At 42.4% G+C, this 22,792-nt stretch overlaps 1 protein-coding gene across 3 annotated transcripts in view; it reads left to right on the forward strand.

Moving 5' to 3' along the window:
* The window catches only part of COBL (cordon-bleu WH2 repeat protein), a 1,839,636-nt gene that overhangs the window by 1,665,795 nt on the left and 151,049 nt on the right, over positions 1-22,792 (forward strand). For all 3 annotated transcript variants that reach the window (XM_044064790.1, XM_044064791.1, XM_044064793.1), the window contains one exon: positions 379-488. In XM_044064790.1, the coding sequence (XP_043920725.1) occupies positions 379-488 (110 nt within the window). The remainder of the gene's footprint in view (positions 1-378; positions 489-22,792) is intronic.

Raw genomic sequence — 22,792 nt, forward strand, 5'->3', positions numbered from 1 at the left:
CATATATATATATATATATATATATATATATATATATATATATGTGTGTGGATATACATATATTAATGCACAATAATGGCATATATGTCTAATATCTAATTTGATTTTATCTTAAGTGCAAAAGGCCAGTATGTGGAAGGAGTTTAGGAAATGTGTAGCATTTGGTGGGAAGAGGGCAGCTGTAGGGGCTCTTCAAAACAGGTCTAAAATGTGCCCCACAATTGCCAAGGCCAGACCTGTGTCTATTAATCTTCTTGTAATGAAAACCATGTTTTAATGTAAGTGATCTCTATTTTTGATGTTGTTTCCATGCTTTCCATGAAGGTATGACATTTGGTGAGCCTATTTTACCATTGATATCTTCTGATAATCTTTCAGGGCACAACATGAAGAGGACCATAGAAATGAAAAAAGGAGAGAGGATTGTGACCAGTTCATCACAGCTCAGTTTCATCAGACACTGCCAGATCTGGATGCAGATTTAGAAGGTAGGATAATATAATTCAGTTATTCCATTTAAATTTAGAGCATATTCGTTGCTATGCTAGTCAGAGTCATGTAAAATGAATATGAAGTGTTTAAGAGCATAGCAAGTCATGTGCCAGGTGGAGTGAAGTTTAACCAGATTTAACAGTCTGAAAGTCATAGGCACAAGCAAGAAAGCAATTATACTAGATCACTAAGCTTCTCAACTGTTATCTTCTATGTGTCACACTTATTCAGTGGGGAAATGAAGAGGTAAATATGCACAACAAAAAGAAGTACACAAAATAAGTTTACTTTTCTGGTTCTTAGAAATCCAAAAAGATATCAACAAATGAAGCGATTCTCTAGTTGTAGACTAACTACTTAAAACGCTATGCTAACATATTTTTGCAGCTAAATATCCCCTATCTGACCAGCACCACAATGACCCAGTATACAACTCCCAAAAAAAGAAAAGGAAAACAACTTGCTTTCTGATTGTTTTTATGTGCAGTTATTCTAAATGTGTCATTTCTTTTAAATGTAAAAATACTTCTTTTAATTTTTTGGCATGGTGTTTGTACTAATCAAGTATTGTTTTTCATTTTGATATTAATTATATTATTGTGCAACTTAGCACTCTTGCACTCATCTATTGTATGGGCTATCAGTGGCATCTACCAAGAGAAAACTGCAACAAGTCTACTGACCCATAGAACATTTGGTATGAGACTGCTAATCGCCAAGTAGCCTGTCACCTGCTTCTGAAGAACCAGATTTAGATTAGTGCTACTGTTTTGCTTCTGGTGAGAGAAGAAATAAAGGGACATTGATTCCCATCTGAGTGAAGCTGTGGTGAGACCAACACTAGTAGTAGCCACATAGTAGCCAAAAGGCGAATCAACTCTATTTGTCATTCATGGATAACCTGGTAAGTGGCTAAATTAACTAGTTTTTGCTGAGATTAGTTTACTGGTTCCTTCTGTTAGTGGAAGGTTTCCGGGATTGTTCTAGGCATTGCTCGCTACTTAGGGTAAATTCAAGTGTCTTGCTATTGGTCAGTGCGCTCTACTGAGCGTTTTGTAGCTTATTTTCTGTGTTAAAGTACAATAATTTAGCTCAATGCTGTCCACCACGCAGTGTCACAGCACACCATACTGTATATAGCCTTAGCTTTCTTTTCAAAAACTACTCTACCAATTTCTGTTGTAATTTAAATAGTAAGTAGTTGTGAAAAAAGACTGTAGTTTGCAATAGGTGATACATTACGCTTTGTGCATGGACTTAAATTGTTTGTTTCAGACAAATAGACCTGAGATAGGTGGCACACTGCTGCTAGTGTTTAGAGTTACTCTGTTAATTTAGACAGATAGCATCTCCACTAAATCAATTCAAAACCTCTTTGGTGGAATTTCTCCTACAGCCTATATTAGTAAGCACCTGTAACTACGGATTTGCACTTACCAACTATCTCTGTAGCCAGCCTTAGTGAAATGGCATCATGAGGCAGTGTAGTAACTGTCTAATGTTTACTGACAACAGCCTACTTCATAACCCAGTCGATACCACACAACACCATATTAAAAAAAGCACACACAGCTCATACCAAGCACATAGACCTTCATATGCTGAGGCTCTTGAAAGTAACCTGCCAAAACCACAAAGGCTTCCTAAAAGTAACCTATGAAACAAGAACTATCTGCAACTCCATAAACATGCAACACAGGCAGCTTCCACCATGAAACACACACCTAGGAGTCACATTAACTCAGATCAAAAGCCCATAAAGCGTATCTCTACACAATCCAGTATCCTAGTCATAGGTGACTCCATAGTAAGACACATTGATGCACCCCTCACTGGGCTATACAAGGAGACGGCCATGGTTAGTTGCATATCAAGTGCCAGGATTTGCCACAATATGCCAGCATTCATGTCCTGGCACCACAAGTACATATAACACAATTATAGTACACATGCGTGTAAATGACTTGAGATGTACTTCCCAGATAATATGAAGAGAGACTTGATGGAACTCTTAGGATATGTGTCTGAAGCTGGTATGAGCCTAGCCTCAAGCAGCATTCTGTCATCACTGAGGATGATCCCTGAATAAGAAAAAAAGAATTATTGTTTTCAACAATTGTCTTAATTACTGGTGTCATTCAAAGTGGGTGCAATCAATATATATTAGTCTGGGAAGAAATGGTAGATACTCTAAACTGTTTTGTCAGGGATGGCCTGCACCGCTCCCCACAAGGTTTTTGTATATTGGCTAAATCTTTATTCACTGCCATAATGCCTACTTTAAGCAATGTCAGTCTTCTAAAATTTCAGATATAGCAAAATGGAATATTTATTTATTATTATTTATTTTACATTTGTTTACCGGGATAATCTGACTGAACACTAGTGTCCATTTTCAGCAGAGGCCCCGGGGAGAAAAGCTCCACATAATACAAAATCAACAGTAGTTAATAATAACAGTTGTGGTTACAAAAGTCAAAACTAATTAACAGTTACCCAAAAGTTAAAAGATTTATAAGTACAGAGTAAGATGATTACAAAAAAATTTAAGATGATTAAAAAAGTGAAAGTAGGAAGATAGTTGTATAGGACTTACTGAATACATTAGGGACAGAACAACTATTAGATAAAAACAGCTGACTGCTAGTGAGTAAAAGTATGTGACCTTCGCACATTAGTATTCACTAGGGGCGTAATGAAAACAGCCTAAGTTGAGTACAGAAATTAAACTTATAATTAACAAGAAGAATAAGAAAATGATACTCGTGCAATGTAATAAGAGTGCAAGGTGGACTATAGCAGTAACATAGCCGGTTGGTGAGAAGGTATGATTTAAGGTGTTGTTTAAAAGTGGGAGTGCAGGTTTGTAGCCTGATGTCAGGAGGAAGGCTATTCCAGGTTTTAGCAATTTCATTGGGGAAGAGAGAGTCACCAGAACTGTATTTACATGGAAATTTTTTCAATCAGGGCTTTGTTGGTGGAACATAATTGCCTATTTGATTTATGGAAGTATAGTAGGCCAGTTAGGGCAGGGGTTTTCTCTGGGTAGTAGAGTATTTGGTGTGCCAGATTGGGTTGATGTTATCTTAAAAGATATGGATAACAATAAGGTATTGCTGCTTATTGCTAGGAACCTCAACAAAAAACTCCAGTTCCTCCAAGCACCCCTTACCCTGGAAAGCATCAATATATGCATCACAACAGAGGGGTTGTTCAAGACCAATGAAAGCACCCCTTCAATGTAGAGTTTTAGTGCTATCACACCTTCAGCCCCACCATATAGGTTCATAGGTGTACACTAGGCTAATGAACACTAAGGCCCTTATAAGCCTAGCCTTGCAACCCAAATGTGATCCAAAATTTGATTTATTTAGAGGGATGACTAGTGAATCAGCTTTTAGGAGTGTTTTATTGATGACAGTTATCCTGGGTGGAACACTTCCAAGAAGGTACTATAATGCATTTCTTGGTACTGAGTTTCAAGTCATGGCTTTGGCACCAAGCCTTTATCTCATATTTATGTATGACTTTCCTGAAGGGTGTTTTCATCTTGGGAGGATTCAGTGACTGCTCCCAGTTTGCAGTCATTTGCAGACTTAGTTAGCTAGAGGCCTTTGTCATTGACTTGACATCCAAGTTAGATGCTAAAGAGGAGTGGGCTTAGCACAGAGCCCTTGTGAATCCACTCTTGACCATCCTCTTTGTGGGGATGGCGTCAAAGATTCTCACCTCATGGGTCCTATCAGTGAACCAGCTAGCTGCCAGCATATTATAAATGGGTTTATACCTAGTTCCATAAGTTATTGATAATGACTAAGTGGGGATATTGCATCAGGTGCTTTAGCCAGATGTAGGTAGGCAGTATGCAATTTTCTCCTCATCCATTACCTTAGTGACCTTTTCAGTTAAGTACACCAGATTCAGTAAGCATGACCTTTCTTTGACAAAGCCGAACTGTGATGGATCCAGTGTCTGGAGGTCTCCTATTTCCATGTTGATAATTTCCATGAAAATTCCTTTTATGGCTCTGCAAATAAGACTAGTCAGACTTATTGGCCTGTAGATGTTCTTTGTGTTTCACTGTTGCAGTCATCACATTTGGGTTATCCCTGCCAGGGTAGCCCTCATTCGGCCCGAATACCAGAGGCGTAGTATTTCTGCATCATTTGCTGTTGCTCCAGGACTGACGTCAGGTTGTCAGTGGTATAAAAACAGGCAGCCGACGCCATTATATCAGTCTTTCTTGCCAAGGAGCCCGAAGCAGAAGCAGTTCGCACGAATGCCGGTCGGCCACTACCTGAGTTTTTCATTTCCGAATTGAAGTTGAAGTCTTCTAAAGCTAAGTACCCCATTGGGGATCCTTTTTTCTTGCTGTAACCAATGTCAGAAAAAGTTAACAATTGTCTCGCCTGTGGAAAGCAAATACCACACCAAGACTTTCATTCCTACTGCATCACTTGTTTAGGCCCAGACCATGATGTCCCCCACTGTCACTTTTGTGCTTTGTTTAACGCCAGAACTATACGTCGTCGGGCCCTTATTGTAGTTAGATATTTTCGCCCTCAGTCCTTGACATCCAATCTTCCGAAAAAACGTTAGGATAAAGACAGAGACAGACTGCACAGGTCCAAAACTGTCGACAACGCTTCCGTTAAGCTAGTTATCAGTTCTCTGGTCCTCAGTGAGGCACTTTTGCAGCCCCTGATGCCCGCTTCTGTGGATTCGTAGGCCGCTACCAAGACCCCTTCGGAGTCCGGTATGCAGCAAGACTCTTCTTCGAGATCCTGCAGATGTCTCTACCTTGGATGGGTCCGGAGCCACTTAGCAGGCACTGGCTTCCAAGGAAGTACTTCACACTACCGATACTCGACACAGACCGACGACTTCTTTTGCGTCTATAGTTCTTTCGAAAACTACCGAGTTACTAAGGCCCAGGGTACAAATCACACCCAAAAAACCGACAACCCAAGCTCAGGCCCCTGCTTCCTTGCTTCAGTCTCAACTGCTTAAAATGGCGGAAGACTTTATAATGCTTATCAGGGGAAGCCAGGCTTCCCCTTCCAAATTTAAAAAGAGACTTGCCCCCAGTAGTTTTATCTGAACAGGAGTCCAATGACTCTGCTGCATCTGAATATGAAGATATGCAACCCCTCTCTGCTTATGAGGATTCTGATGCAGAGGAATCTATCCCTTCAGCCTCTCCACCCGAGGACATTTCCTTTGGGGAAACCCTACATACTTTAAGGCAGCATTTCCAATGGGAATGTCAAGACTACCCTCAGTCAAAGAAGAGACTCTGGGAATTCTTAGATCTTTCACAGCACAGACCTCTGGCCATTCCTCCTGTCCTGGATGTTGTGGATGATGTTTTTATGGAATCCAGTCTGACCCCTGACACCCTCCCTCCTGCTCCCAGGAAACCTGACAGGTACTATAGAGTCCCTGACTCTCACAAATTTTTTTTTTTCAAAAATCCTACTGCTGACCCCAAGGTCATCTCTGAAGGACCTAAAGGAATCAAAGCAACTTCAGCTAAGAATCCCACCCCCCAGACAGGGATTCCCGAGCATTAGACAGATGGGGTAAAAAAGTATACACCTCTGCTACTCTTGCTATTAGAGCATTAAATTGTCAGTTCCATATGCTGAAATATCAGCAACATACCATGGAACTCCTCAAGCAAATAAAGAGTTACAAGAGTTAATGCATTCTGCAAGTCAAGTAACTAAGCACACCTTACAGTGTGGTGTTGATGCCCTAGAAGCATCTTGCAGTGCAGCAGTTACTGGTTCTGTACTTAGAAGACATGCTTGGCTTAAGGAACAGACCTTGCCAGACCATGTCAAATCCAAATTATTTGACGCACCCTTGCACAAAGACAACTTCTTTGGCACCAAGGCAGAAGAGGTCCTAAAAAAGATGGAAGAAAAAGCTAAATTGATGCAGACAGTTTGGACTTCTTACAGGTCCAGCCACCGAGGTTCATTAGGCATTCCCCCTCCAAGCACTGGTCCTTTCCTGCTCCCCCCCAGGCCGGCTCAGCCCAGCCTCAGGGGAAGCAGTCCCCCCAGACAACAGCCCCAGGGAATGCAGAGATCTAAGAAATGGAGTTCCTCCTCTTCAAAACAAGGGAGTGCAAAGCCTCCCCCTTATGGTAAGAGATCACAATGACTCTACACTTCCAACATTTCCCTCTGCCCACCTGCACTTGCCCCTAGGAGGAAAACTCTCCTTCCACGCAAGCAACTGGGCCACCATTACCAATGACTGCTGGATGTTCATCGTGTTACACTGCTGCAGTCATTACACTTGGGTTATCCTGCCGTCAGGCGGTCCCACAGTCGGCCAGAGTTCCAAAGCCTTGGTCCGGCGTCGGTTGCTGTCGCTTCTTCCCAGACGTCAGTGCGCCAGGGGTATATAAGATGCATCCAACGCCATTTTCTTCAGTCTTTCTTGCCATGCGGTGCCCGAAGCAGAAGCAGTTCACAAGTGCCGGTCAGCCGACTCCTGAGATTTTCGAAGTCGAATTTCAGATCTGAAGTCTTCAATAAAGCTAAGTACCCCATTGGGGAAACTTTTTTCTTGCCTCAGACTGATGTCAGAAAAAGTTAATAATTGTATTTCTTGTGGGAAGCAAATACCTCATAAGGACTTCCACTCTTACTGTATTCCATGCCTAGGCCCTGATCACGACGTCACTAGTTGTCGGTTTTGTGCTAGATTTAACAAACGCACTATAAAAAGACGTTTTGATTTTGCTTTGCACTACTTTGACCAAAGGTTCAATTATACTATGCCGTCGGATCAACCGACGACCGCAATACCGAAAAAACGCAAAGACAAGGATAAAGACAGGCATCTGAGGTCCAAATCCGACGACGAAACCTCTTCTAGGCCAGTCGCCGGTTCGCCGGTTCTCAGTGAGGCGCTTTCGCAGCCCCTGATACCCGCTACCTCAGAGTCACAGGCCGCCTCTGACTCCCACATGGAGACAACTAGGCCTCTGGAAACTCAAGATATTGGGCCTACGGAAACTAATCTCTCAGATGGGTCCGGAGCCACTGAGCAGGCATCGGCTTCTGAGGGTGTTTTCAGACCTTCACAACTTACCATTAAAACAACAGCCAAGACAAAAGTACCATTAAAGACAAAGAAACAAGTACAGCATTCTCCTGGACAGGCCTCCATACCTAAGAAACAGATGCTTAAAATGGCCGAAGACCTCATTACTGTAATCAGGGGTTCCCATCCCCCTCCTGAGAAAAGGCCTAGGCAGGATACAGACTATAATTCCTCTGATCAGGTTTCCATTTCCTCTGATTCCTCTTCAGGCCAGGGATACTCTCTACCCCCCTGTGAGGACTCTGATGCTGAAGAATCTATCCCTTCAGCCTCTCCTCCTGAGGATTATTCTTTTGGGGAAACGTTACATACCATGAGGGAGCATTTCCATTGGGAAAGTCAGGATTACTCAGAATCCAAGAAAAGGCTCATGGATTTCCTTTTATTGCCTCAGCACAGGCCCCTGGCTATTCCGCCTGTGCTAGATATTGTGGATGATGTATTCTCTGAATCCAGCTTATCTCCTGATTATTTGCCCCCTGCACCAGCCAAGCCAGATAGGTATTATAGAGTCCCTGACTCTCACAAGTTTCTTTATAAAAACCCTTCTGCTGATCCAGAAACTATTTCCCAGGGTCCAAAAGGGGTTAAGGCTTCCATTGCAAAAAATACAGTACCCTCTGACAGAGATTCCAGGGCTTTGGATAGATGGGGGAAGAAAGTATACACTTCTGCAACTTTAGCAGTAACAGCTTTAAATTGCCAGTTTCACATGCTTAAGTACCAACAATATTTAATGGCTCAGTTAAAACAGAAAATGCTTGCAAGCTCAGATGCTCCTGATTGTAAAGAAATGCAGGATTTATTGCATGCAGTTGAACAGGTGGGAAAACATACTCTGCAATGTGGTTTTGATTCTTTAGAGGCCTGTTGTAGAGCCGCATGTACAGGTTCTGTGATTCGAAGACATGCTTGGTTAAAAGAACAGAGTTTACCTGATCATGTTAAGGCAAAATTATTGGATGCTCCTTTACAGCATGATACCTTGTTTGGTGTTAAAGAAAATGGAGGATAAAGCTAAATCTATGCAAACAGTTAAGGATTTCTTACAGGTACAGCCACCTCGATTTAGCAGAAATTGGCCAACAAAGAATTGGTCCTTTACAGTGTCAGACAGGCCATGGAGAGGCAGATACAGGCGCCCAAGAGCCAGATCTCAACCCCAAGGCTCAAACAGATGACAGTGGGGCACCTCAACCCCAAAAGGAGGTGAGGACAAGTCTCAACCTTACAGGAAACAGTCACAATGACTTTCCCCTTCGTACGCCGAGCACTTCCCTTTTGGAAGCCCCCTTAGGGGGAAAACTAGCACTTTTTTCTCAAAACTGGCAAACAATCACCCAAGACAAATGGGTTCTGAATATTGTGTCTCAAGGTTACAGGTTCCACTTTCATACTTTACCAAGGCTAAAAGGAATGCCAGACCTGCCACAAAATCAATGGGCAGAGGCACAAAAACATGGACATGAGAGCTATTCAAAAAGTACCACAACAGGAACAAGGACAAGGATTTTACTCAAGACTCTTCCTGGTCCCCAGAAAGGACAAGGCCTGGAGGCCTATACTAGACCTTTCAATTCTAAATACTTACCTGGATATTCCGAAATTCAAAATGTTGACATTACAGCAGCTTCTACCCATGCTGGGCAAGAAGGCTTGGCTTGTTACTCTGGACCTCAAAGAGGCATACCTGCATGTTCCTATCAGACAAAATTGCAGAAGATACCTCAGATTCAAAGCTGGTACAATGCACTACCAATTCTCTGCACTGCCCTTTGGCTTATCTACTGGGCCCAGGGTCTTCACAAAGTGCCTGGCACCAGTAATTGCATTTTGCAGACAAAAAGGAATTCAAATATATCCATACCTGGACGACTGCCTCATTCAAGCAGAGACAAAGGACATTCTTCTACAGCATCTGGCGTTTGTAAAAAGGTTGCTAATTTCTCTAGGGTACACAGTAAATGAAAAGAAGTAAAAACTAGTGCTCTCACAACAGATTACATTCCTGGGTGCCAGCTTAAATACAACGGCCCAGATGGCTTACCTCATGCCAGACAAACAATTTCAACTAACTCAATATTTTCAATTACTGGCAAAATAAAAATCCCATCTCCCTGCAAGAAAAATTCTGCAGGCCCTGGGATTCATGGCATCCTGCATACTACTAATACCATATGCCAGACTGCATATGAGGAAATTACAATGGTACCTAAAAAGTGTTTGGACTCAACACTCTCTCAGTTTAGAAGCAGTAATACCAATGATTCCCTGCCTACAACAGGAGTTTCGATGGTGGGCATAGGCATGTCACCTAAACAAGGGTCAGCCTTTTACCCTACCCATAGCCAGGCAGACTCTAACAACAGATGCCTCGGATTATGCCTGGGGAGCACACATGGCAGGAAAATGCATTCAGGGCAAGTGGACCACAGACCAGATGCATCTTCACATCAATCAAAAAGAGATGTTGGCTGTTCAGAATGCCCTAACAGCTTTCAAGGACCTTCTGCATCCAGGACAATTATAATTAAAGACAGACAACACCACAGTAATGTGGTACATAAACAAGCAAGGGGGCACTCATTCTTATCCCCTATGCAGGCAAGCCATGACCTTGTGGAACACAGCTCTAGCGTATCAAGTTCACCTGCAAGCCCAATTCCTGCCAGGAAAGAAAAATACTCTGGCAGATGATCTAAGCAGAAATATCATGGACCCTCATGAATGGAAATTGAATCCACAAATCTTCAACATGGTAATGCAAACATGGGGATGCCCAGACATAGATCTTTTTGCCTCCCCACTGAATTGCCAACTACAAAAATTCTGCACAAGGACTTATCACAAACAAGCATGGAAATTGGATGCTCTTTTGTTCAGCTGGAAAAACCTAAAAGTTTATGCCTTCCCGCCACTGCCTCTCCTTTCAAAGGTACTCCTAAAAGCCAGACAAGAAAAACCACAGATGATCCTGATTGCTCCAGACTGGCCACGCCAGCACTGGTACCCTATCTTAAGGAACTTAGCTCAAGGCCCACCATGGATTTTGCCTCAAATTCCACACTTTCTGACTCAACAAAACAATCAGATCCTGCACGGTCAGCTCAAAACCCTAAACCTGGCTGCATGGCAGATTCATTAGTCAAACAGGCAACACCTCTCTCTAAAGCTGTTATGGATGTCATTTTGGAAGCTAGGAGGCCTAGCACCAGGAAAGCTTACTCAGAAAAATGGAAGAGATTCTGTGCCTGGAACCAGGCTCAAAGCCTTGACCCTCTTGTTCCAAACATTCCTCAGATTTTACAATACTTAACTGAGATGCTGGACAGAGGCCTATCCTTCTCATCAATTAAGATGCACGCCTCTGCCATTTCAGCACATAACAACACAGATCCTCCTTTATTCTCTCAGCCCTTGCTAAAGCAGTACCTCAGAGGGGCTAAAAACATAAGACTGCCCCAGAGAGAACCAACACCAACTTGGGACCTCAATTTCATTTTGGAAAAACTGACCCTGCCACCTTTTGAGTCAGCCAATACAGCCTATCTAAAATTTTTATCATGGAAGACAGCTCTGCTCCTGGCAGTAACTTCAGCACGAAGAGTCTCAGAGCTACAGGCATTAATGGCAGTGGAACCTTTTATAATTTTTCATCAGGACAGGGTTTCTTTAAGGACAAACCCTACCTTTATGCCAAAGGTGGTACCTAGTGTGGCTCTTAACCAAACCATCCATTTGCCAACTTTTTATCCAAACCCCCAGAATAAAGGGGAGAAACTACTGCATTCTTTGGACATACACAGGCAGCTACGCATCTATGTGGACAAAACAAAAGCTTTCAGGAAAACTGAGCAACTGTTTGTAGCATATGCTGCAGGATCACAGGGCAAGGCTATCTCAAAGCAGACTATATCCAAATGGATAGGACACTATATTCGTTACTGCTACACAGCATGGAAAATCAGTCCCAAATAACATTAGGCCACATTCCACCAGGGCAACAGCCACTTCAACAGCCTTTCTCAGAGGAGTACCTACCAAGAAAATTTTGGAGGCTGCAACTTGGAGTTCAGTGCACACCTTTACCAAGCATTACCACCTGCCTCTTTACTCTAAATCCAGAGCAGGATTTGCCACTGCAGTTGTGCAGGGCCTCATAGCCAATCCTAACTCTTTATAGACCAGCCACCCAACCTTAGCTTTGGGATTCTACCCAAGTGTAATGACTGCAGCAGTGTAACACGATGAACATAGTACAGTTTTGTACCTACCATAAATGTAGATGTTCGAGTGTTCACACTGCTGCAGTCCAGGTTACCCTCCCTCCATCCCCTCTGAACTAGCTGGACTTATCTATACCTTTCTATCCTATACAACCTTTGTGGTGTATTTGCTTGTAACTGAAGGTATTGTTTTTATTTTTTATGTATATTTTTTATTAGCAATATGTATTGCCTACCTACTTGGGGGCACCTGACATCTGGGGCAAGAAAAACTGAAGAAAATGGTGTCGGATGCATCTTATATACCCCTTGCGCACTGACGTCAGGGAAGAAGTGACAGCAACCGACGCCGGACCAAGACTTTGGAACTCTGGCCGACTGCGGGACCGCCTGACGGCAGGAGAACCCAAGTGTAATGACTGCAGCAGTGTGAACACTCGAACATCTACATTTATGGTAGGTACAAAACTGTACTTTTCTCAACATAGTGTCCCAGGGATACAAATTTTATTTTCACACTTTGCCAACCCCAGAAGGGTTCCCAGATATTCCCCCAAACGGGTGGGCAGACGCCAAAAAGCAAGTCCTTTCCCTCCTCTCTATGAGGGCAATAGAGCATGTTCCTGCAGAACAGACAGGCCAAGGTTTCTACTCCAGACTCTTCCTATGCTTTCCAAGGATGCTTGGTTAGCCTCCCTAGACCTAAAAGAGGCCTATCTACACATCCCAATCAGGGAATCATGCAGGAAATACCTACATTTCAGAGCAGGATCCCTGCACTTTCAGTTCTCTGCACTTCCCTTTGGCTTATCCACTGCTCCCATAGTTTTCACAAAATGTCTGGCTCCTGCCATTCCTTTTTGCAGGCAAATAAATATTCAAATTTACCCATACTTAGACGACTGCCTGATTCAGGAAGACAGTCAGGAAAAGCTGCTAAAGCACCTGACCTTTGTAAAGGACTTACTGACCTCCCTGGGGTATACTGTCAACAAAAAGAAATCAAAACTAGCACCCACACAAATAATTGTATTCCGGGGAGCAAGCCTGGACACGGCATCCCAGATTGCATTCCTTACACCAGAAAAACAAACCTACCTGACAACCTACTTCTCTCAACTAGCCACCAGGACCCAGTTATCTGCTAGGAAAATCCTGCAAGCTCTGGGGTACATGGCTTCTTGCATTCTACTCATTCCATATGCCAGACTGCATATGAGGAAACTACAGTAGTACCTAAAAAGCCTTTGGTGTCAACACTCTCAGGACCTGGAAACTCTTACACCAATGATACCTTGTCTAAGGAAAGATTTTCTTTGGTGGGCAGCAGCATGCTACCACAAAAATGGACTTCCCTTCTCATTACCCCATGCCGACCAGACCTTCACCACAGATACATCAGGCTTTGCTTGGGGTGCACACCTAGACGACGTCAGGTGCATTCAGGTCCAATGGAGCCCAAATCAAATACATCTGCACAGTAACCAAAAAGAGATGTTAGCTTTTCAGCATGCCCTGACAGCTTTCAGACCCCAACTCTTCCCAGGGCCTCTGCTGATCTAAACAGACAACACCACGGTGATGTGGTATATCAACAGGCAGGGAGGGACTCACTCTTATCCTCTGTGCAGGCTCACCATGAGCCTTTGGCACATGGCCGCAGCCATGCAACTGCACCTGTTAGCACAATTCCTGCCACGCTCTCTAAACTGTCTGGCAGACAGCCTAAGCAGAAACCTGCTAGACCTGCACAAGTGGCAGCTAGACCAAAGAACCTCCACCCTTGTAACCTAGAAATAGGGTAACCTGAAGCCAGACCTCTTTGCCTCGCACTCCAATCATCAGCTCAGCAAATTCTGCACCAGGGAACCTCACAGCAAGGCCTGGAATGTGGATGGTCTAACCTTCCAGTGGGTGAACCTCTCAGTCTACATATTTCCCCCTCTACCACTCATTTCAAGGGTACTGCTCAAAATAAGGGAGGTAAAAAACGAGGACAATCCTGATTGCCCCAGACTGGCCACGGCAGCACTGGTACCCACTGCTGCACAGCCTGTCACCACTGTCACCATGGCACCTACCTCAGATCCCAACACTCCTGACCCAGAGGAATGGAGAATTCATGCATCCCCAATTGCAGACCCTCAATCTGGCAGCCTTGCTTATTCCCTGAACTCTCCTCAAGCTGCCAGTCTAGGCAAACAAGTTCTAGATGTTATACATGAGGCCAGACACCCCAGAACTAGAAAGTCTTATGCTGACAAGTGGAAAAAGTTTTGCAACTGGATCCAGGCTACTGGAGCTGAAACGGCACAGGCCACCTTACCTCTTATCCTGGATTACCTGGCAGACCTACTACACAAGGATCTATCCTTCTCTTCTATTAAAATTCATACCTCTGCCATCAATGCTATTTTCAGCACAGAGCCACCTCTTTTCTTGCACCCTCTCATCAAACTTTTCCTAAGAGGGGCTAACAATTTGAGGCCACCCAGAAGAGCTCCTACCCCAGCTTGGGACCTAAACTTTGCGTTGGAAAAGCTCACCCTGCCCCCCTTTGAACCTGTAGCTTCAGTTAAATTTTCTCTCTTGGAAGACAGCCTTGCTTCTGGCCATCACTTTAGCTAGAAGAGTATCAGAGCTACAAGCACTTATGGCTGTAGACCCATTCATCATTTTCCATGCTGACAGGGTCTCCCTCAGGACTAGCCTATCCTTCATGCCAAAAGCGGTGTCCAGTGTGGCTCTCAACCAATCAATTCATTTGCCCATCTTCCCTAACCCACAAAACAAGGGGGAAAGGATTCTGCACTCTCTAGATGTCCACAGACAGCCCAGATTCTACCTAGACAGGACTAAATCTTTTAGAAAAACTGATCAATTGCTAATCAACTTCACTGCAGGAGCAGAGGGCAAGGCCATATCCAAACAAACAATTTCCAAATGGATAGCACATTGCTTCCATTTCTGCTACAAGCAGCATGGAAAACCTCCCCCCAAGGGTCAGGACACATTCCACCAGAGCAACCTCCACCTCTGCAGCTTTCCTCAGAGGGATCCCCACCAGGGACATCCTGGAGGCTGCAACATGGACTTCTGTTCATACCTTTACCAAGCATTACCACCTGCCTATCTTCTCCAAATCCAGGACAGGCTTTGCCACTGCAGTCTTGCAGGGCATCCTAGCCAGCCCCCAGTCTTCTTGACTGCCTCCACCTTTTTCGTCAGCTTTGGGAATCAACCCAAATGTGATGACTTCAACAGTGAAACACAAAGAACATAGTACAGTTGTGTACACTTACCATAAATGTAGATGTTCGACTGTATTCACTGTTGCAGTCCTGGTTTCCCTCCCTCCATCCCCCTTCTCTCTCTCTCCTTACAAGGAATTTTTAGTATTTACTTTCTACTGGTGGTGTTCTTCCACCATAACCTAGCTCCTTATTGGGGGCTCCTGACATTTAGGGCAAGAAAAACTGATGTAATGGCGTCGACTGCCTGTTTTTATACCACTGACGACCTGACGTCAGTCCTGGAGTGACAGCAACCAATGTAGAAATACTACGCCTCTGATATTCGGGCCGATTGAGGGCTACCCTGGCAGGGATAACCCAAATGTGATGACTGCAACAGTGAATACGCTCGAACATCTACATTTATGGTAAGTGTACACAACTGTACTTTTCCAGAATCAGTTGAGAGGGGATGACTGTTGCAGTCCTCCATTCTCATAGTCAGAGCCTGTTTTAAGACTGTAGTTAAAGACAACTAGGGTCCTGATAAGTTATATTTTAGACTGTTCAGGAGGCATCCTGAGATGTTATTGAGGCCCATTGAGACTGTGTTTTTGGCTTTAGCGAGCACAGTCTGTACATGCTCCCTGGTTATAGTTGGAGGGGTTTTGTTTGAGCGTATTTTTGGGGGGATGTTTGGTGGTGAGAGGTTAAATGTGGAACTAAATTTATTAGCTAACAGGTTTGCTATATCACCAGTATCAGTAAATGTGATACCATTAACCATCAGTTCAGCACATTATTGTATGCTGCCCTTGAGGTTTCTGACATAGCTGAAGAAGGCCTTATGGTTAAATTTCAAATGGAAGGCTATTTTAACCTCAAAGTTGGCTTTGCTTGATTTAATTAGCTTTCTTCTGCCCTCTTTCTTGATCTCTCCAAAGCCTTTGACATGGTCAACCACAAACTACACATACAGACACTTAAAGCTATTCCCCTAGATGTCCAGGCTATCCAGTGGTTCAATTCTTATCTGAGTGGTAGACAACAGACTGTACTATGGGAGAACAAACTATCTTCCCTTCTACCTATCACCCTTGGAGTCCCTCAGGGCTCTATATTAGGATCCCTATTATTTTCTGTCTTTATTAATGACCTGTACACAGTCATCGCAACAGCCACCTGGATTCAGTATGCGGATGACTCCATTTTGATTTACTCTGCCACCTCCCCTTTAAGTCTGTAGACTCTGTCCCAAAATGTTTTTAATACTGTCGAAAATTGGCTCTGTAATCGATGTCTCCTATTAAATCCTAACAAAATGAAACTACTGCTTTTCTCCCCCACTCGTAAAGCCTCCGCTCCAACCTTTACTATAAAATCTAACAATGTCACTGTCATTGTCCCAGATCCCTGTATCAAACTCTTAGGTGTAACAGTTGATAATAACCTCAAGTTTGATATGCATATTAATCAAACTCTTAAAAAAGTCAGTAAAAAACTTGGCTCACTATACAAGATCAAACCTTTCCTCACTGTACTAGCTAGAATGGTAATTGCCCGTACACATCTACTTTCCATCCTCCTTTATGCATCCCCTCTCTTCACAAACTTGAGTAAGTCTGACCTTAATAAACTCTCTAGCTGCTTTAATCATATTGCTAGATTTGCCACTGGAGCAGCATACAGAACACACCACTGTCTGAACCTAAAGAATCTAGAGTGGCTAGAATTGCCTATCCAACTTCAGTACAATCAGGTAATAGTAGCACATAAAATTCTCTACCAACCTAAAAACACACCCATACTTACAAAAATTATCACTCCATACAGCAACTTCAAGACACTTCGCTCATCCAACAAATTACTAGTCCAAACCCTCAAAAGCAACAACTCATCTGGCGATTATTTATGGAATTCACTTCCTGCTGAGCTTTCTTCAGAACCCGTTCTAACCCAATTAAAAAAAAGTCTAAAACAGTACTTTAAAAGGCAATGGCTGTGTCTTTGCTCCAATCCTGACTAACTCTGGCAATGTGCTAAAGAGGTCTTTTGGCCACCCCTAAATTGCTTCCTAATTGTTATTCTATAACAAATCAGATTTATATATGACAGAATGAATAACTTGTATCCTATGTATTCTATTTGTAACAGTGCTTTAACTTGTTTAATGTAACAGTTTTTCTGTATGTATGTATGTATGGAGCTTTTCTCCCCGGGCCTCCGCTGAAAGTGGACAGGTATCCAGTCGGACTATCCCGATCAACAAATGTAAAATAAATAAATAAATAGTTAGACCTCTTAATTGTCTCTTTAGTATGATGAGAGAGTTTTATCTTTATGGGAATTACCCTTCTTAAATTTTTCCATAATTTTTTTTCATTTTTTTGTATATCCTCTTTAATTTGGGATGCCATCAGGATGGGTATTTCTGGGGCTAGTCCTAGGCTTACGTCTGGTAGGTACAGCGGCCTCTATGCAGCCATTAACGTGGTTGTACAGAGTTTCTGAGAGCAATTCAGCATAGGCTATTGTGTTCTCTGGGTTTGGAGGGGCATTGAATTTTAACAAGCCCTCACTTAGTAAAAGGTAATCTGCCTTGAATTAGTTCCTAACTGCTGCTGGTTTTAATGGGGTTACAGAGTTGATTTATTTCAATGGAGACAGCTTTATGGTTGGATCTTACTAGGGAAAATGATACATGGGGGGGGGGCAGCATTCTTTCATATTTGTGATAACAAGGTCCAGTATTTTGGAGCCTGTAGAGGGCATACTCACTATTTTGTCAAGGGTGTTTGCATTTACAAAGTCACAAAACGTGTGTGCCTGTTGATTTGAGGCTGTGTAGGATTCACAGTCTGTAGACAGGAAATGAAAGTCTCTGAAGATAGTGTTAGGTTGGATGGTAAAGTGTCCCAGAAGGTCCATGTATGTATTGTGACTTCTTTGGGACTTGGAGGGTGACTTACAGCTGGCTAGAATATGGTACGGAATTTTTTCTACAGTGAAATCCATGTGAAGTAACACCAGCACATCATCCTGTTTGACCACCCTAGAGGTATGCTTGTTATTGATGTATACTGAGACACCTCTACCTTTAGCCCTTATATGTTCAGCTAGTGGTCTAAAAGTGTAGAAGGTACTGAAATCTTGCACTGTCGGAGTACTCTCTCCACCTTTAAACCATGTCTCAGTAACTGCACAGATGTCTATATTCTCGAGTGTGAGGAGGGCTTGGAGGAAGTGATATATTTTATTTAGGCTCCTAGCACTGAACATTAATACCTTGAGGTTCTGTTGAGTTGATTTTGCTACGTTGGTAGGTTTGTCAATTTGGCATTTTCAAAAAAAGGTTATAACGAGATGTATAAAGTTTTAGCCAGTATTCAAAATCCTAGAGGAGAAGAGTGCAGACCATCCTTGGCAAAGCAACATGGTCGGTTTACAGTGTACTACCAAGCTGACAAATATTGGATCCTTTAGAATGACACCAGAAAGACAGCCAGTTGTTGAACTTAATCATGTCTTTATTATATTGTGGCATCATCCTCTGTGATGGTAATATGCTGATCCATGCTAGGCTTATACTAGCCTGAGATACATAGTCTGAAAGCTCCATAATGCATCTCTTCATATAGTGCAGGGAGGTAACATCTCTGGTCATTTTCATGTACATGGACTATGATGTAATCATTCTGGTACCTGTGCTGTAATGACTTGATTGCATGCATCATTTTGTGGATCCTGGCTCCAGATAATCAGTGAAAAGTTGTCTTCTCCTTGTTCAGCTTATTTAGAGGGTCATCAGTAAATCTTACAATGGAGTCCCATTTGATGAAAGTCCTGGGAACTTTGTTTCCTTGCCTTGGGGGCTTTGTATTTGGGGCTCCACTGAGAGTGACAGTATGTATGGTGTTAGGTGTTGTCTATTTCTGACTGCCTTTTGGTTTCATGAGGCATGCCGCGGTGATACAGCAGTAGCGTTGTTGCCTCACAACAAGAGGTTCTCCTGTTTGATTCTCGACTGGAGTGCCTTCTCTGTGGAGTCTGCATGTCCTCCCCGTGGTCGAGTGGCCTCCGAAAGACATGTGCGAATGGGCATGCCTTCTCTGAAGGTTGGGCATTGGGCTGGCAACTCGGCACCATAAAAATCTACTATCAATCATTAGTGGACCAGAGTTCCACTGTGGTGACCCCTGACCAGGAAAAGCCGAAAGAAAAAAACAAGCTTTGACAATGTTGGCAGTCTTGGCGATCTCAGCATACATTAGTCTATGTGTGTGTGTTATGTACTATGTAAGGTGTGCGTAGTGTGTGTGTGTGTGCGTGTGTGTGTGTGTGTGTGTGTGTGTGTGTGTGTGTGTGTGTGTGTGTGTGTGTGTGCGTGTGTGTGTGTGTGGTTTGGACAAACTAATGTGTACTTGCGTGCTAGAGTTTAGCTTGCAGTGTCATTGTGTAAGTACACCTCTTGCATACTGTGTCTGCGTCTTTAAGGATTAAGTGGTTGTCAGTAAACATGAGACAGCTGCTACATTGTCTCAAGATACCCACATCCACCAAGCTGACTACAGAGAAGTTAGGAAGTTTCATATCTATACTGTCCAGACCTTTGATTGCTGAGCCATAAGGGGATAGTGTATTGGGGTTACAAGGCCCTTATGGCTGCGTTGTTGGTAGAGACTAATAAGGGTGCTCTACTGGGGCAGATTATGCTAAACAGTACTAAATTGTAGTAACTTTAATGTACTAAATTTGTAGGTATTGCCAGTCAACACCCAACTATCTTCTCTAGCTTGTTGGCCCGAAAGGCATTTGCTGCATATTTCTGCTTTGCAGGGTAGTGTTTTATGGATTGTTCTATGGGAAACTTTGCTTTCTAGGTATTTGCTGCTGTATAGGGCACCTCTAACCTACGCAAATATGCAAAATTTATAGCAGAACGAAATAGCAAACTAAATGACTAGTAAAATAACTACACTATGAGTCCTTTTGTGTATTCCCTATCTCTGATAGACCAGTGAAATGCCTTTTGCTATAATGTGAATATACCCTAATGTAAAAACAAGAAACCCACAATTACAATGCTACCACAAAACAGTTAAACATCTATCTGGAAATCTCTTGCTGAAGGCAATTTCAAGACACTCTTACAGCAGTAGCAGTGAGAGGAAGAATAGTTTTTTTTTCACAAAAGATACAGTGAGCTGCATACATAGAGCAAGAAACAGTAGCAAACACTCACAATAACTTAAGCAAGTGCATTTTGGTAATCAAAGGTGCTTAACTTTGCCTAGATGGCACTGGATGCAAGTAAATTAATTCTGGAATGCAGTCTAGAACTCCAAGCTTTACTGAGCTCTGGGAAAATGAGCAGGAGACTATATGTAGTAAAGGTTTACTCAAGAGCAATACTGGTTTGCTGGATGGGCGCTTAGTATCATGAATCTATGAAAAATAGTGGGTGCGAAGAGAACATAACTAGCGTGTACAACAGAGAATAGCAATTAAAAGAGGGGAGGGAGGGATTTTGGAAATCAGATTACCATAAGGGGTGAAGGACAGAGACACAAATGTATAAAACCACCACAGCAAAACAGTTGGAGGATTGAGAACATTTTTCTAGCAGGCTAGCTAGAGAGGAACAAAAGGCTAGCTAGAGAGGCACTAATCAAATAAAGCCAATATTGGAGCACTTCCTGAAAAATTAGCTTAATGGGTTAGAGGGGATGGAGCAGGCACAAAATGCAAATTTAAGCAGGTAAATGATAAAAAGAATATAAAAGCAATGAAGCACAAATAGGAGCAGAGACAATTTTCTCACTATCACCATATTAGATAAAAGCCCCATAAAAATATCTCCAGACTCATTAGATAAGATAACAACCTGGGACTCCTCCACATCCAGTTTACTATTTATAAAACTCCTTATCATATCAAACCTAACTATATGACCCTCTCTGCATCCTCCTCAGCCCACACCTCCTACCTAACTAGTATGGCATTACTATGTATTAATCCAAACACCATTCTTATAGTAGACTTCAACTACTCCTTCATAAACTGAGACACTTAGGCATCCTGAAACATATATATATATGCCCAGAAATTTCTGGACTTCTTCAATACAAACTCTGTGGATCAGTTAGCCCACACCCCAGAGGCAACAGTATCCTTACCAGTATGGGGCAGCTTTACTCCCCACCTACTGTAACTTCCTCCCTGATCAAATCTGAACATAAATCAGTTACATTCACCATAAGACTGAAACCTGAAGCGACTTCCAATACCTCATTATTCAGGTGTTATGTGAAGGCTAATCTACTAATAAATCAGTTACATTCACCATAAGACTGAAACCTGAAGCGACTTCCAATACCTCATTATTCAGGTGTTATGTGAAGGCTAATCTACTAAAACTGAGTAAATTTGCTAAATTCGATAACCCCTTCCTTCTTGATGACCTTACTGCATAAGCGGAATTCTTTACTGCTAAATTCTATGCACATGTATATAGCTGTAGAGACACATCTGTCCTCCTCATAAATAAATATAACAACAAATTCAAAAATAAACCTATGTGGTGGAACCCTAATATAAACAGGTTCTATAATAAAATGAAAACTTAACTGCATGCAAAAATAAATTTAGCTCTCAAGATGCCAAAAACTGCTGTTGCTAAACTAAATGAGGATCTCAGGATCCTAGTCAAGTCAATAAAAGCTGGATCTGAGGAAAAATAACCACCCAGGTGAAGTATATCCACAGAGATTTATTTTAACTATGTCAGAAATGTAAGAAATGATGTCCTGCACTTTGCAGAGCTGTTAATGATAGAACATACTCGGACCCAGATGACATTGCCAGTCTACTACCAAACAAATTTAGCTCAAAATTCACCTCCCTCTCCATAATTGTTAAGGTGCATATTAACAGTAATGTATGTTCAATAGTTGAGAATTAAGTTGTCTGTAGAAAATAAAAATTTGTACATATAGAGAAATAGTAATAGTAAAATGAAGATTGTTAAAGCATCTACTAGCATTGAGTGCGCGGTGCACATACTTTTGTGTAAATAGCTTATAGGAAATAAACTTGTGGATTACTAAACTTCACCCCTCTGTTCCCTCCAATATTCTCAGCTCACATACCTGCATATACACCCACCTGCATATACACCCACCAAATCTCCAAAGAACAAGTCCTCAAGGTGCTGTCTAAGTTCAGTATTACTATTTTCATGAAGTTGGAAAACATACCAAGTTGCCTACTGGTCACCCTGAAACATAACTTGTCATTCTCCCTACAGAGGCTACTCAGTATCAGCCTCAAAATAAGCTTCATGCTGGATGAATGGAGGATAGCAAGAGTCATTCCCTTGCACAGAGGTGGAACTTCAATGGACTTGATTAATTAAAGAGCCATTAACTTGACTAGTCTCACTTGTAAGGCTATAAAAATTATCATCACAGAATTAATAAATAAGGATACAAGTAATCTATAGATTCTCTCCTCAAACCAGTCTGGATTCATTAAGAACAGATCCTGCCTACTTAACCTGGTTGACTTCTTCAAAATGTTTCTGTAACATTGGATGAGGGCAAATAAGTGGACACTGCATATGAAGATGTTGCATATCATATATAAGCTGAACTAAATGTAAATCCCTATGTATCTCACTGGATTGCAAATTGACTCACAAACAGAACCCAGGAAATAAAG

The sequence above is a fragment of the Protopterus annectens genome, chromosome 3.part0 (genome assembly GCF_019279795.1).
Source record: "Protopterus annectens isolate FY-2018-M chromosome 3.part0, PAN1.0, whole genome shotgun sequence".
Classification (NCBI taxonomy): domain Eukaryota; kingdom Metazoa; phylum Chordata; order Ceratodontiformes; family Protopteridae; genus Protopterus; species Protopterus annectens.